This window comes from Plasmodium gonderi (genome assembly GCF_002157705.1).
Source record: "Plasmodium gonderi DNA, contig: Chr11, whole genome shotgun sequence".
NCBI classification, from domain to species: domain Eukaryota; phylum Apicomplexa; class Aconoidasida; order Haemosporida; family Plasmodiidae; genus Plasmodium; species Plasmodium gonderi.
Genome location: NW_021628936.1, coordinates 1,703,965 through 1,721,401, shown reverse-complemented (window position 1 = coordinate 1,721,401; position 17,437 = coordinate 1,703,965). Strand labels below are relative to the sequence as shown.

Below are 17,437 nucleotides of genomic sequence, written 5' to 3'. Positions count from 1 at the left end.
TATATATGCTCGTTTGAAAAAAAGGGCATATCTCGTACAGACAAATCGAAAACTCTGCACATTCATCGATTTTTTCATCTTTCGATTAAAGATAAAACAGGGTTAATTAGGTAATGGAGCAGTTTTAACACAATTTTTTCATGGATCTTAAAAAAAAGAAAAAAAAAAAAAAACTGTAATCACCAGTGAGTAAGAATTCTTACCATATTGCCCTTCACCCCATTTCCACTGTAAACCCCCGTTGCCAAAAAAAAATAATGGCAGAAAAAAAGTCCTTACATTGTGCGAGTATATTTTATGATGTTAAAAGGGTTGTGCGAATTGGAAGTTCCATTCGGTGAGTTAAGATATGCGTGTATGTACGGACCCGCGTATATGCATATACATACATATATATATATATATATACTTACCTGCTGTGTATAGATATATTGAACTGCACCTTTTCTACACACATATGAGACGCATACAATTTCATGACAAACGAATTCGCACATGAGAGAATAGTAAGGGGTTGATGCTAACAACATGGGTAGTTATTTTTTAAAATACTACACATTGTATGTGAAAACAGAAAATGTTTATCTTGTGTAAAAAGGGAATGCAGAAATGTACACATAACTCCTTTCTTTCATTATGACCATATCTCTTCACTTAATAACTTCATTTTTATAATCTCTATTTAATTGTAAAGAAAAATAGAAAATGTGTAAAACGCGAAAAAAATAGAAAAACTATATCAAAAAAAATACGAAATAAAATAAACCTCTTTTTCATTTAATTGAGAAACATGCTAACAATTAAAGTTGCAAAAAAAAAAAAAAAAAAAAAAAGCTAGAAAAAAAAAGGCAAACATAAGGGAAAACGTAAAGGTAAAGGAGTTAATGACATAAAATTAATAACTACGGATTGGGAAATAATAAAGGTTAACAATTTGTCGCCCAAAAAATATGGGGAAATATATACATCAAGATATAAATAAGCTAATGGCTCAAGCATTAAATATATGCACATATATATGTATATCTGTATAATTCTGCGTGGGGGTTAATTTCACACACATGCAAACATGTAGGGGTGTAAATATATGGGCAGATAAACACACACATGCACACATAATTCTAACTATACTAAACTACACACAACAGTTAATGAACCGAATGAAACATGGAAACTATAAGCTTTTTTTCTTTTCTTTCTTTACTTTTCTTTTTTCTTCTGTTCTTTCTTTTAAGTATAGGAATACGATATCCCAAATGTTTTGGTTCCTCTCGGGTATTTAACTGAATGAACTATATATACACATGCATACACATATATATACACATGTATATGTATGTATGTTCCTGAGTTATCTATAATGCAATTCCCCTATACTTATATTTGACTATCGTCTGGAAGAGGAATAACAAAACTATAAATGTTATAGGGATATAGAACTGTTGTTTCACATCAACTGCCGAAAGCATACTTATGGCCTGACCAACGGATACTAGAAAAAGGGAAATGTGTGGGTTTATATTTGACATAGGCATATTGTATGTGAATTAAATTCATTCATACGAAGGAACTTGATCAAGAAGAGGGTTCAAGTAACTCATAACGTTTATGTAGAACACAATAAATGAACATGTATAATTATTTCATGGGAAGAGAACAGATGGAAAAATATAAATATCCATGTTGTGCTATGGAAATATATACATATGTATATATATATATATGTATATGTGTGTGTGTGTGTACCTAATATGATTGTATTGGGAATGAGTCCTATGTATGTAGCACACATGAATGGAATCGCCGGGAGAGATAGAGACGCCACCATAATATTTATTAAAGCATTTGGGAATACAGGAGTTAATCTTAAAATTGCTAAATAGAAAAACAAATCGAACTTACTTTTAACTCTCTTCTTTATTTGTTCATTAAAGTTGACAAGCGATTTTTTAAAAAAATATTCTATTACTGTCCTTCCGTAGTTTTTAAAAATAAAATATGTAACAAGAGGAGAAATTGTTGATAATATGGAACAATAAAAGATTGAAAATGCATAATTGTAAAATGCCCCTATCAATATAGTTATAATGGTACCTGTCCCTGTCATCCACCATAAAAACAATGGAAATGCTTGATAGAAAATATATATTATTGTTAGCAATATTAGCAGTATAAAACCATGTTCATTTTTATATGAAATTAGTGAGTCATATAAATTTTTTACTTTTTCTCTGTTATTTAATGTTATTAAATCTTTAAAATTTTGGGGAATTAGGGTTTTCAATTTCTCCTTACTTTCTATACTTAATCCTATAAGTTAAATTTTTCAAAAAAAAAAATAAAACAGTAAAAAATAAAATTGCAAATAGGGCCATAAAAATAAAACAGTAAAAAATAAAATTGCAAAATAGGGCCATAAAAATAAAGCAGGAAAGTAAAATTGCAAAATAGGGCCATAAAAATAAAGCAGGAAAGTAAAATTGCAAAATAGGGCCATAAAAATAAAGCAGGAAAGTAAAATCGCAAAATAGGGAAATAAAAAAATAATATAAAAAAATTGAGTAAAAATTGCATCAATTTCTTCTTTTTTGTAAGCATTAATTTGTTGCACATTTATAGTGATGTATTTATATGTTGTCATATTTTACGGGGAAATGAACAAATGTGTAGGACTATGCATAGTGACATTTTTCTTCTTCTCAAGACAATCACAATTTATGTACATGGGTAATGTGGTAAAGGAGTGGTTTCTTTAATTCTAATATGACTACTTTATGTGAGATCGTTTGATATGTATATATATTGTGTAAATGCATAAGCATTAAAACGTGTTTACACATTCTATCTTTGCACACTAATTTGTGCATATGTTTATGAATATCACTCAGAAGAATAAAAAGCTCACGAAAGAAAAAGCTATATAATGGCATATACATTTTGAAGTATTTAATTTACCCGGCATTAGATGAACATACACCACAATCACTGCAACAAAAGATGCGAATATAAGCGAAAGGTAAAAGAGGTGTAGCTTCAGCTCTTTGTTTTTTACTTTTGGAATAAATAATGTATCTGTTTTATGTACTACATTTTGTGTTTTGTCTTTTTTCATCTTTCCGACTGGCATATTATGATTAAAAATTTCCTTCACATTAATGAGATGCTATAAGTGTGTGTCCTATGCACAATGGAAAAGGAAAAAATTTGTTTCAGTTAACAGAATCAGCTTTCCTGCTGTGTGTATGTAATGGTTTTGAACATAGGTAAGGGAAAATATGTATGAGCAAACGGATGCTTATATATATATATATATATATATACACATATGAAAATAAATAAAAAGGTGTATATGTAAATATTTACCTGTTTGTCTTAATTCATGTATGGTATTTCTGTTAACTGCCGCTTTTCTTTTCCTTCTTTTTTTTTTTTTTTTTTTTTTTTTCCTCCTTTTAAAACCAATCATGCATTTGTGTGATATTGCCTTGTTCCATAAAATAATCGTATAAATCTTAAAAGTAAAGAAAATAATAAAAAAAAAAAAAAAAAAAAAAAAAAAAGTTGTACGAAGTTACACAGTTGGTTTAACTTCTTTTATCCAACATTTTCAATTTTTAACAATTTGTTTCTTGGGCACTTAATTTATTTTTTTGTGTTTGTGTGCATGTATGTGCTTATGCATTATGCAAATATATATATATATATATATATGTATGTATTATGTGCATATCTATTAGAGTGAACTTCTTTTTTCTTTTTTTTTTAAAGTGTGAAATGCTTGTTTTATAACTTTCAAGAGTATTGGGATGTATACAGAAAAATGTGTTACTAGAACGAATAATACAGGGAAATGTGAAACTAATGAATGTGCCACTTGTAAGCAAGCTGATAATAAAGCATAATACTGATAAAAATCTCACTTAAAAACACACGCAATAAGTTATCATTTCCGTATTATTCTTTTTCATTTTTCTCCATTTTTTTCCATTTTTTTTTTCATGGTCCCTTGTTCCATTCTTATGACATTTATTTTTCTTTTATGTAAATGTCCCTGAGTGATTTGTTAAACATCTGATTACCACTACAATGATGATACGAGGTCATCAAGTCGTAGTCTTAACTATAAAGAATCCTATGGGTGCTTTAAAAGGCGCTGCAATTTTTTTTGCACATGCAAATCTTTCCACCCTTGCATGTGCATGTACATAATATATACATTTATGTAGTGCCTTTTTCCTATTATTACTCTTATTTTACTTTTTTTATAATGATAATAATTTTGTTTTATTTTTATTTTATTTTTTTTATCTTAAACAATATAAATATTTTTCACCTCCCTGCAAGTGAACGGAGATAATACTACATATATATATATATAGTAGTGACATTTAAGTATAGGCATAATGGTAACTCTCCTCGATTTTCTAAGTTTTTCTCCTTTTTCAAAAAATGTAACAAGTTGAATAATTTAATTAATGAGCTGTCATTTTTACTTCCCCTGTTAGCAGCTGTGTACAATTTGGCACAATTATTAATTTTAGATTATTAAAATTTGAAAAAAAAAAAAAAAAAAAAAATTGCCTTTTTCCTTGTTGCCCTCCTTTTTGCTTTTTTTTTTTTTTTTAATTTTGGGTGTTTCTTTTAAAAAAGTATAAAAAAAACAAATTATTCAAAAATATTAAAACAAAAAATTCATAGCGAGAGTGTTGCAAGTTGAGACAATGTTACGTAACAACTTACCTTATATGCATATATAATATTTACACATGGACATACACAAACATTATACGTGAATAAAAACATTGGCGTTTCCCGTGCAAGTAGCATGTATTACATTTAAGCAAAATGGAGTTAACAACTAAATAAATAAAAATAAATATATACAATCTTAGAGCCAAGCCGAAATTATGGCAGCTTGAAAATATAGGAATTGCGCTACATAAAAATATATGCAAAATAGACACGCAATTTTTCTCTTAGTTCTCAGTGTACGAATTCGTAAAATATACGTAAAGTACATTTCCTTTTGTATATATAAGTTCTCCCTTTGATTTTATAATGGTGCAAGCATTATGTGTTGCTGTGTGTAAAATAAGAGCCTTCGCTTAGAACAAGCATCCCATTCCCTCATGTTGACTACACTTTTGGAACTCTCTGGGTATATACATATATGGATATATATATATATATATATATATATATATATATATATATATATATGCACGCTTTTAAACTTTTTAAAATGTCAACATATGTTTTCCTTCGTCACTCTGCCTTTTCTTCTGAATCGTCCTTCATAAAATAATCAAAAAGCGAGAATATTTTATTAAAAATGTAATAATAATTTGTTCCTATGCAAATTCCTATTACTAAACCTATAACTAGTCCGGTTGAAAATCCCCAAATAGATTTGGTTGCTTCCTTTTCTATTTCATCCAACTCTTTTGATGCAAAGTAGTGGCTTAAGGATGCTCCACCCAGAAATAACGCTGGTAGATAAAAGGCATTTCTTCTTACGAATCTTTTAGGCATATTTTTTTATTGTTTTATTTTATTTCTTTATTTTTGCCAAAGTAGAAGGGAGATTCTTTGTGTATATACACCAAATGTATATACACCCCTACATGCATACACAAATATGTATGTATTTATTTTTCTATGTCCTTTATACACTCTTAATAAATGTGTCAATTTTTGCTCCTACAGTCATACTTCAAAGTTATATCAGAGGAGAGAGAGAGAGAGAGAGCGAGAGGGAGAAAAAAAAAAAAAAAATGGTTTCACATAAAATTCATTATTTGAGAAGGTTTCGTAATCATCAGCAATTTTATTGTTAAAGATATGCCTTTCTCTGTGTAATACACTTAATGAGAAAAAATATATTTCCGTTTGTACATATATATTTCTTATGTGTATGCACACATTACACACATGGTAATGTTAAAAGGTTTTGCTTAATGTAATGAGAAATGAGAATGCAAAAGCTTATCCGTCCAAATTAAAATTTTGTTTTCTCTCTCATTTTCAAAAATGTAAAAAATGTGTATTTCTGCTTTATACATGTTTTTTTTTTTTTTTTTTTTTTTTTTTTCTTTTTTAAGTCAACATTTGAAATAATGTATAATAATTTAAAATTTTACACAACTTGGCTCAATTTGCACCCCACTTATGGGTTATTTAAAAGGAGAGCAATAAAAATGAACATGTGCTGGTAAACAAAACAATGACTAAATCATTTGTGCAGGCAGCATGCATATATTATACCACCCTTTATTATACTGTGCTTTCAAACTTTTTTTTTTTTTTTTTTTTTTTTATTTATGTTTTGACAATATATACAATTCCTTTGTTCTAATGTTATTTTGCCAAAATGCATGTAAAAGATGAAATATATACATATAAAAACATACAAATACATATTTGTGTGCCTTATAGAAGTAAATCACAAAATAAGGAAGAGGCTTGAAATGCTAGGAAAATGTAACAAATCAAATATAAAAATTACGATATTCAAGGAATTTTTTTTTTTTTTTTTTTTTTTTTGAAAAAGAAATAACCCTTTTTTTCTACATAAAGTGCAAATAATGATATACCTTATATAACTGAAGTTTTTTATTCCTTTTCGTACTCCAGAAAAAAATGTTTAGAACGTATATAATGAGTACCCATCACTTTCACAAAATCACTAACAAAAATATCAAAACAGCTAACAGAGCAGAAATATCACATAGGAATGTTTCCAACATAGTATTATGTAAAACACAACCACAGTCATCATTTGGACCTACATTTTTTAGTCATAAAAAATTTTTTGGGGTAAAAAGAGTTGTTCAGAAAAGAAGTAAGGCTATTTTGAATATAATTTGAAAAACATTTATACATTATGAAAGGTTGCCTTTGTGACAAAAATACATTTAATTTTTATGCTTTAAATGTTTTAGTTAAAATTTATAGGAAAATGTAGAATTGAATAGTTGTGCATTTTTATATGTATGTCTATATGCCCATCACACAGGTATGTACATGTGTGTGTGTGTGTGTCATTCCCCTTCTACCTTTCTCCAGAGCACATGCTAAAATTAATACAACCACATCAAGAAAAGTTTGATGCGGAAAAATACGAAAAATTTTTGGAAAAAGAAAACTTACGTGAGAAAATTGATATAAACAACATTAACATTGACAATGAAAAGGAAGTTGAATTATATGAAGATTATTTACTAAATTATAAATACAATAAAAGAGAAGTTGAAAAAAACGCACCGCTCCCACTATCTCTATTATCATCTTCCTTCATAAGAAGAACCATTTATTCTAATAGAGAACATGTTTTAAAGAATTTAAAAAATGTTAACTGGAAAAAGTATTGCTGTAATGTAAAAGGTGTAAGGTGGCATGCTAGTGGGGCGTGGCGTGTCTACTTTTGCAAAAGAAATTATCAGCATAACTTTTTTGTTAAGTGTGACTGTTATTTTCGTGTAAGTATTTACGGCTTTGAAAAAAGCAAGGAACTCGCTGTTCGATATAGGAAAAGGCTGGAATATGAATATATTTTACTCATGAAGCGATGGAAAGAAATTGAAAAGTAGGAAAAAAAAAAAAACGAAAATAACGAAAAAAACAATAGAATAATAAAATAATTATAACTTCTTCCACCTCCAGCTAGTCATTTTTGTGCAATTTATTATTATTTTTTTTTTTTTACCGTTCATGTAAATATGTATAAATGCCCTACATTTTCATAATTTTGCATAAATTTTATTGCTTATTCAGGGAAAATGCTAAAAAGAGAAAAATGATAAAGGAATCCAAAAAAAATAATAAAAATTTTGATGAGGAAGAAGACAGTGAACAAAATGATGATGAGGGTTACTATAATGAAAATTCAAAGCCCGAAGAAGTAAATTATTAAATGAATAAATACACACTAATATTCATGCAACTTGAAAAGATAACATATAAATAAATCTGTAATATAAACATAAAGCATACTTATTATTTAATTAATTTTTTTAATTTTATTTACACTTTGTGCGTATTCACTACAATTTGATTATTCATGTTAACTTTGTTGTTAATTATAAGAATGTAAACCCTTTTCTTAGGCATTGCCTTTATATATAAATTTTTATTATTTTTCAATTACACACTTTTGAATTAATTGCACAGTTTCATTATTAAATTTACTTTTTTCCACAATAGCTGTATTTAAACTATACAACTTGCCTACAATGTCGGATTATTTTAAGGTGTAATTTAAATTTAAAAAGGTTAAATTATCTTTGTTTTTTTCTTCACCTATACAAAAGAGCTGGTGTTTTTCCTTATGTAAAAATGAAGCTCATAAAAAATAAGCTAATATGGTTCTTTTATTTGAACTTTACATGAATCATCAGCAACGGTTACACAGCAGATATTTCGCGAAAAGAATTTATAGCATTTATTCCTATTTTTTGTATATTCCTCATGTTATTCTTTTTTTTCTAAATTTTCCTCCCCTGGAAAATTACCTTTTCAATTATATGAAGAAATTATAAAAAAATTACACGAAAATTTTTTTAAACCCTTTTAAAATAAGTGCAATAAAAACGATCATGCATTCAACTTTTGCACAATTTTTATATTTTGCTTACCCTTAATTATTTTTTTTTTTTTTTTTTTTCCTTTTATCTTGAAAAAGCATACGGTGTAGTGCGCACTTCACTAAGCAGCATACATAAAATGAACTGAATAAGAATGACAAGAATGATATAACTTGTGAAATGAGTCCTGCTATGCTCCAAGCAATAATATATAACGAAGTTGTTATGCCTGAAAAATAAATTTAAACTGCTGAAATTATGGAAACCTAACTCCCCCAGACCATTCCTATGTTTTTTTATCTGTGTAAAAGAAGTAAATTTTTTGTTTTTTGTTTTTTTTTTTTTTTGAATCTAAACTTTTGCTTTATTCTATGGGCAGGAATAATATACCTCTGTGCAATTCAAGTTTTTCATATTTTCTGCAATTTTAGCATTCCTCATATTACATTTTTTTTTTTTTTTTTTTTTTTTTTTTTTTTTTTTTTTTTTTTTTTTTTTTTTTTTTTTTTTTTTTTTTTTTTTTTTTTTTTGTTTCTTTTACCTTCAAAAGCGAACTTATACAAGTGAACATCAATACATGTAAATTTAGATAACACATGTGCTCATATATAAACATACATATATAAATACAGGGGAAAAACAATTAACTTTATTTAGGAAATTTCCCTTTTTGTAAAGAAGAAAGGAAAAGATATATAATTATACACAATATATACATGTATATACAGTCAAATCATTTTTACACCATTTAAAAAGCCCCCATCCCATAATGTCATGTTTGTTTCCTTTTTTATAAATTATGGTAAAAATAGAAAGAGCTCATTAAAGAACACTACATTATTTAGCTACTCTTGACAATTTACCCCTTTTTTGTATCACTTTTTGCCTTCCTTTTTTTTTTTTTTTTTTTTTTTTTTTTATATCTGAGAACACACCGATCATGTTATTTTTACTTCTTTCTTCCATCCCACCCCCCTTTTTAGTTGCGATTAAATAATGCAAGACTTTTTTTCAAAAGTAAAATTCGATTAAGTGGTGGCAAGCAACACCCCAAATGGGTTGTAAAGGATAAAGAGAAATATAATATATATACCTATGATAATTCATACTATGGAGAAAACTTCAGATATAACAATTTTATATTACATTTAAGATCATACAAATACTATATTGACTATATAGTAGAAAATGTGTACAGATCTGTTAAAAATTGTGGGAAATGTTTCTTTAATCCTATAAAAAATATTATATTAAAACATAATCCAGATGTCCGTTATCAGTTAGTAGCCCTTATGGCCTTTTTGGGAACAACGTCAGCCATAACATGTTACCACAATTACACCTACCAAAATATTATTGATGTAACAAATATGTTAGAGTTAGGAGTGGTAGATGATATGAAAGACAATAACTTTTTTGACACGCAAAGTGAAATTCAGAACAAAAACATAGATGATTATAGTAAGGATTATGAGAGATTATCAGACTTATGGTAGGTTTCCCTTGCATATCATATACATACACACATTTGTGTACATATACATATATACGAATTATGTACAATTGTGTTGGTGTATTGCACATATTAATAAGTTGTTCTGTCTGGGCATCACTAAAAAATATATATTCAAAATGTTTTGCAAATTTTACCTAAATGCATATTCCCATGTTTTATTTTCCTTTTCACTATTGATTAGGAAAAGGGCACTCGAAGACGCAACACAGAAGAATAGCTTCGATAAATTATGCAGTTATTTGGCTATAAAAGATGATGAACCCATAGTTACCTTTAAGCCCAAGCATATCTGGAGATATAACATGATTCCCTATGGAGAAAATAACCCAGACACAAAGACATTTGCAATTCCATCGTATGAAAAACCATTTAGATCGTTTGCATTAAATTTCACATATAATAATTTGTCAGGAAATTGGGGAGATTACATTGACAGACGGGATAATAAGGGTTCTTTACTAAGACCATCAAGATACATGTTCACTGATGTAATAATACCAGCAACAAAATAATTTTTTAAAATAATTAAATTTGCAAAATCGCTTATATTTGTGCGCACATTACACGTATGTGTATGCACATGTACGTTTTTTTTTTTTTTCTTTTTTTTATATAAATAAAAAAAATTATCAATCTGAGAATGATATATATATATATATATATATATATATATATATATATATATAAAAGTTATATCTTGTGCGATATGAATTTGTTTTAATTCGTTCATTTCGTAAAACTTAAAAAAATGGATTTAAAAAAAAAGTAAAGGCAAATTAACAGCGATATATATACAGGATTAAAAAATAGAATAGGTCATGAATGAGATTACCATAAAAATCGGTTATGGGGGGTGTACGGGAATGCTAGTTATGTCATAAATTTTGTCTACCCTACGCTTGCACATGTATATATATGCATGTAGATATATATACAGATACATGTGCATATGTATGATAAATCCACCTTTTAACCAACGTATCGTTTATGGAATGTAGTTATTTGCATTGTAAAAGCTCCCATTAGGATACATTCCTTCCATAGGTATTGCCCCTGGATGATACATTACATTAAAACCGTTCTGTTGGGACATTTCATTAAAAGGATAGTTCATCATGTATGGTGCATATGGTGCAACTTGTTGAGTGTATGGATTAAAATTACCTTGCTCATTATTCTGCATAAAATTATTTTGTGAATTTATATTTTCCGGGAATTTATCATTGTTTAGGTTGAATGTCATCGCATCACGGGGAAATGGAGAGGAGCCTTGCATGCTATTATTTTCATAATTCATATTATTGCGATAACTGTACATAGGGTTGTTATTAAATTGTTCTGGTGTATTATTATAACTCATATTTTTATTAGGATAATAATAATATGCATTATTACTTAAATCTGGTTGGTTATTATAACTGTAATTTATAGGATATTTATACGGGTTATTATCTATATTTTCTTCTGAATTTGTATGTACTTTTTGTTTTTTATTATCATTCGTATTAATATCATCTATTTTCCTTTTATAATCTAGGTTCATTGAATTTAAGACAGATTTAAGAACATCATCAAAATTTTTATTTTTAATTAATAAATATTTTGAAATACCTCTATGAACCCATGGAAGTTTGTAATAATTATCATCATTAATGTTTGCTGCTTGGTCGTATATATAATTATTATCGTTTACATTTTCGAAATTTACTGGAAATTTGCTATTCATAACATGGTCAATAAATCCACATGGATTTTCATAAAAATTCGTGTAACGTAGTCTTAAGCTATTTTTTTGTTTAATTTTACATAGTATATTTATAATTTCCTCATCCATATTGTCTATTTGACTTTGGATTACATTCATCTTTTCAAATATGGAAATTGCTGGAGAATTAAAACTTGTTTCTTTTTTATCATTACCTTTATGCGAAAAGCAATTTTCTTTACTTGATCTCTCCTTTTCGCCTTTTTCTTCCTGTACGCTCGTTTCATCCATCTTTTTGCCATCTATACTATAAGCTATTTTCCCTTCTTCTGTGTCTTCATTTTTTTCAGTATTGTTCTTACTTTCTTCACCCTCGTACTTTTGGTCAGGTTTATCACTATTATATCCACTTTCCTCGATATTTTTAGAATTTTTCGATTTTTCAATATAACCTTCACTCATTTTCCTACCAGTAACATCTTTTGTTTCATTCATTTTCAAAAATTGTAATAAATTACTCAGGTGGTGAGAATCGAGCACAAATTTTTGAGGCTTACCATCTTCAAAAGTTATAAATGGTTCAAAAATGTCAACTACGATATCATAAATACTCTCAGATTCATCTTCCTTTTCTAGATCGACAACATGTTCTAGAACTATTGGTTTCTGAATGGAAATATGTTTCTGTAAAATTTTGGGTAACTCACAAAATTCATATTCATCTACCCCTAATACATCTTTTAATACTTCATCTGTTTTCATATTCCCATTCAAGTCAATTAATTTTTTTTCTAAGCTATATTCATAAATACGTTTTATAACTTCTGGCATTGTTTCTTCAGGAGATTGCATAAATTTCTTTAACTCAGGAGAAAGTTCAAAAAATGGTATTTTTTGATCTAAAAATAAAAATATTTTAATTATCTCCTTCTTTTTCTCATTTACTATGCGACTAAAAGTTAACTTATCACAATCGTAATAATTTTTATTATTCTTATCATATATAATTGTTTCTTTATCTCTCATAACCATTATAGTTGAAAAAAAGGAAGTAAATTTCATAACACTTGTGTTGCAGTAGTCAATATGTTCATTCGTATTAGATGAATCATCAATGTCTGTGCCTGAATATTTACTATCCACATCATCCTTCGTTCTCGTCCCACTTTCATCTACTAAATAACTGAAACCATCATCATCTTTAATTATGGTTGATGGTTGTTTATGTAAGTCATATGAATCACAGTCATTGTCATAATCACTGTCATCAGCTTTTAAAATATACCCATGTATGTTAAAGGTAAAAGATGAAGGAGAACAATACTTATATATATTCTCCGAATCAGCAATTTCAATATCAGGTGGGTAATTTATTTCTTTGTCCCCATCGTTGAAAATAGTGTAGATGTGAATCCTCAACCTACGTCTTACTTTTTCTGTCTTTAAGGTAGATGAGAATGCTTCATTTATGTAATAATTACTCATATCGATACATCTATTTATTTCATCTTCATACTTCACCAGCGTCTCAATTAAATTATAGTTTTTTTCGTCTATCTCTTTAACTGTCCTCGTTAGTACTGTGTTATATAAATTGTTAATAACATCCTCCTTCTCATAATACCTACTATCAGCGAATAAACAATTCGAGTTTAAACTATCTATAGGCTCCATGTATTTTATTAAAATAATGAGGTAACGTTTCAAAATAATATGTAAAAGGGCATATATATAACGACGAAACGCTTCAAATTAAACTTCGTGAATGTTTCAGTTATCTTTATGTGTTAGCTTAATATAGCATGTAAAATAATACTAAGAACTGAGTAATTATTTTCTCTGACACTTTATAATTTAAAAGTTCAAGTTAAAAAATTGAAAAAAATATGTAAGCTTATAATATATTCATGTTTGTACTAACTTTTATTATGTTTAAACCTTAACACAAAAAAAAAAAAAAAATCCACTTAATAAATTTTAAAATTTATGCTTATTAAAAAGAATAAATTTGTAAATAAAAAAAAAAAATCATAATCTTACGTACAAACAAAAACAAATGTATAAAAAAAGTAACTAATAAAATCACATGGAAATTTCTGTGGTTGAATTAAAAAATTCGAACATGTATACAATTTCAGTCCAAATGTAACACTTTTTAGCATGGAAAAAAAAAAAAAAAAAAAAAAAAAAAATTGGAAAAATAGTACCAATCCCCCACTTCCCTCATCCAAAAAAAAAGCACAAGAACTGAGGAAAAGGGAAACGTTCACAACAAATGCATGTACCAAAAAAAGAAATAATTAAAATAAAAATGTCCCGAAATTACGAGTACAATCATAACATCAAAAAAAAAAAAAAAAGAAGAAGAAAATAAAATATTTTTTGATATAATCCTTTCCAATTGGGATCAAAAACAACATTTTTAAAACAGTATCGTCTCATCACAAATTTAAAAGTTGAAAAAAATTGTCCACTGAGACCTTATAAAAATAAGGAAAAAAATCACAAATACTCAAACAATTTACAATTGCACATAAAAAATACTTGTGTACGCACCTGTTAGCGCAAAAAAATTCTTTTCATGTACTTTAAAAAATATATGAATCGCATTAAAAGCTTCAAACAAAAAATAAAAGGAGTACAATGAGTACATATTTTCTTTACACGACGAACAAGTTTTCATTTAAAAGTTCGCAGAATTACCATTTTAAAAAATTCACCACCAGCGTGTTATTACGCACATTTGAATCCTGTAGAATCTTCGAATAATACAATATTAGAGATATTACAGTACAACACACCTAGGAATATATATAAACTCTTACCTCTTAAATGTGCCAACACAATACAAGTTTAACCATTTTTTTTTTCACTTAAATAGGAATTTGCATAAATCATGCAAAAATACTTTACATACAGTGAAGTTTTATTAAACATAAAACAAAAAGATCAAAAGTTAACCGTTCTATCCCCCCATTGTGAAATTCCCTTCTTTTAAGCTTTGAACTCCATAATTTATTCATATTGTTTTTATTATAGTTTACTTCGTATTTTTCTTTCACTATCCCCCTTTTTGTTTCGAATAAATCATTATAATAGTGTACGCACATGAATTTTTTCACCCCACATGTCATTATAAAAAAAGAATTCTAGTGTGAACTATAGCTATATATACAATTTCTCGCTATTTAATGAAAGGACCCTTTTTACAACTTGAAGATGGGGATCCATTCAAAAAATAAATTACAGACTACAATATGAGAGAAAATAAATTAACGTTGCACTTAGTAAATTCCGTTATTTGTAATGAACTGCATAAATCTTTTTCATAGTAAAAGATAAATTTAAAATATTTATGAAACATGAACAAAATATAGCTAAAGGAAAAAACACTTAAGAATTTAAAACTTCATTCATATTTTAGCACATTAAAGAAATTATTAAGCATTAATTACACGCGATTCTTGCCTTGGTGATGACGGTTCCATCTACAATTATTTTTAGTAGTCATGGGCATAAAGGGGACATTCATTTTCTTTTGGAAAATTAAAATATTTATTTAAAAGTATATGAGTCTACTCAAAGTGCAAAGTATTTTCCCTAAAATTAAAAGCAAGATTACATTTTTTATTCCTAAAAAACATTAACACCGCGCATGTTACACATGATTATCTACTTTTTATTTATATATTCCTTAGAATTTCATTTATGTGAAATGTCACTTTACGTGAACCTATCTAAATGTTAAAACATAATTGTGAATTTTATTGTTTAAAAGAAAAACCCTTTTATTTTTACGGGCTCCTCTTAGGAGTTTCAAATATAGTAGAACAAGGGAAAGTATTAAAAATATATATGTATAATTGATTCCTAAGTTCCAAAAATATTTTAAAGATTAATCTTATATACTAAAACTCCTTTATGAATCCACAGAGGCTTTATTTTCGTTACATCATATTGCTTAAGTGCACATACCGAAATAAGCACGTATATTTTATAAAAAGTTTTCATTTAAGGACAAAACTTAAATATAAGTACAGGTTCTATCAAACTTCCACTATAAACGAGGGCATTAAACAACATGTTCGAATAAACATTAAAACTTAATCATTGCCGTAGTGCGAACATTTTCACTTCATGAAGCAGTAAACGTTTTAACAATGTAGAAAATATGAACATGTTTCATTGGGGAATTTTAATAGTTGAATTTAATTTATAATTTTTTTTTTTCATTAATATATGAAAGCTTAGGCTCAACGTTTATTAATTCTCACATGCTAGCGCATCTGTGTTACCTGTCCGTCCCCAGCTGTGAAAGCAATTTTTAAAATTTTTTTTCTATTTAACATAATGAAACAAATACGCTTGTCTTTTAAAGTTCTTTTTATTAGAGTAAATTTCATTTGGTGCATTATTTTAATCTAGGTTTCTTGTGCCCCTACACATATTATATCATTGTTTTGAATATTATTATAATACTAAGAGACTTACGAATGCGATGTAGAATTTAAGAATTACACATTTTGATTAAACTAAGCAGTAGTAAAAGAATATTTTAGTAATATTTACACCTTTTATTAACCCCTTTCATTAATGGAAATTATTATTGTGTTAAGTGGTAACATTTACTTATAAAGTTTCAAAATAACACAATTATATTTGTATATTGATTCTGATATCCTGAAAAACTTTTCGGGTATCTTTAGGAGCAATAATTCCATAAATTTTCTAAAAACATAATATTAATTTTCCAATATGTTGATAAAGAAAAATGTTATTCCAATGCTATTTTTTCTACAAATGGATAAAAAAAAATTAACAGTGGAAGTAAATGTGAGAGCATCAGTTTCACAAGAGATTTAACTTTCACTAAGACAGCAAGAAACACAAAATGTGATCATTATTCGTGCAAAATAATAAAAGTTATGTATTTATTCAAAGAAGACGTCCTTTATTTTTTTAAAAAATTACTCAAATGGGTAAAGAATTAGCAAATACTCAATTTTAAGAACACAGAGAGGTTATAAAATGCATATTTATAACCGAAAAAGTTGCTTACGCAAACAAATCCAACTTTTCTAATTCATATAGAGACTTTTTATTGAAGTAAAATAAATAGATGTGTATATAAAATTTACATTTTCTTTTTTATCTCAGTATATTTTTAAGAAATTTAAATTTGCACTCTCTTTTAAATATTAAATTATCATTTTTTAGTGTCTACCTACATATCTTTTTCTTATAATATTTTAATGATTTTCTTTTGTGTAAAAAATATTAAGTTATTTCATTTTTTATTATATACATTATACACATTTAAGCAACAGTTGACTTGTTAAATACCATATATTTAATTTTTGTGTAGTGCAAAGACATTCTTTACTTAATTTCTCAGGAGAATATAATATGTACCACAATAACAATCGGTTTGACAATGAGTTCTAAAAAGTTAAATGTTTTCAAAGAAGAAATTTACCCAATCCATGTATTTAAAATTATTTTTAATAGAAAGAAACAAGTTTTTTCTAGCTTAAATTCTGTAGACATCTATAATACAAGAGAAAAAAAAATAGGTGAAAATGAAAACCTTAAAAAAATTTCATTATGTAATTCACGAGAAGGGCTTATTTATAA

At 27.2% G+C, this 17,437-nt stretch overlaps 5 protein-coding genes across 5 annotated transcripts; 2 read left to right on the top strand and 3 right to left on the bottom strand.

Annotated features, from left to right (window-relative positions):
- Positions 1-1,355: 1,355 nt before the first annotated feature.
- On the bottom strand, positions 1,356-3,112 carry PGO_113670 (SNARE associated Golgi protein; the record flags this gene model as incomplete). The annotated part of the gene is made up of 3 exons (XM_028688701.1): positions 1,356-1,492; positions 1,747-2,310; positions 2,956-3,112. 3 exons carry the CDS (start codon positions 3,110-3,112, stop codon positions 1,356-1,358), a joined length of 858 nt encoding a protein of 285 aa, XP_028544502.1.
- A 2,153-nt stretch (positions 3,113-5,265) lies between these two features.
- PGO_113660 (hypothetical protein, conserved) lies at positions 5,266-5,532 on the bottom strand (the record flags this gene model as incomplete). Its single annotated transcript, XM_028688700.1, has 1 exon — positions 5,266-5,532. One exon carries the CDS (start codon positions 5,530-5,532, stop codon positions 5,266-5,268), a length of 267 nt encoding a protein of 88 aa, XP_028544501.1.
- Positions 5,533-6,639: 1,107 nt separating this feature from the next.
- PGO_113650 (transcription factor with AP2 domain(s)) lies at positions 6,640-7,912 on the top strand (the record flags this gene model as incomplete). The annotated part of the gene is made up of 3 exons (XM_028688699.1): positions 6,640-6,841; positions 7,066-7,585; positions 7,774-7,912. The coding sequence occupies 3 exons, from the start codon at positions 6,640-6,642 to the stop codon at positions 7,910-7,912; spliced, it is 861 nt and encodes a 286-aa protein (XP_028544500.1).
- Positions 7,913-9,381: 1,469 nt separating this feature from the next.
- On the top strand, positions 9,382-10,610 carry PGO_113640 (hypothetical protein, conserved; the record flags this gene model as incomplete). Its single annotated transcript, XM_028688698.1, has 3 exons — positions 9,382-9,384; positions 9,566-10,074; positions 10,280-10,610. 3 exons carry the CDS (start codon positions 9,382-9,384, stop codon positions 10,608-10,610), a joined length of 843 nt encoding a protein of 280 aa, XP_028544499.1.
- A 473-nt stretch (positions 10,611-11,083) lies between these two features.
- Positions 11,084-13,477, bottom strand: PGO_113630 (hypothetical protein, conserved; the record flags this gene model as incomplete). The annotated part of the gene is made up of 1 exon (XM_028688697.1): positions 11,084-13,477. One exon carries the CDS (start codon positions 13,475-13,477, stop codon positions 11,084-11,086), a length of 2,394 nt encoding a protein of 797 aa, XP_028544498.1.
- Between the last annotated feature and the right edge of the window lie 3,960 nt (positions 13,478-17,437).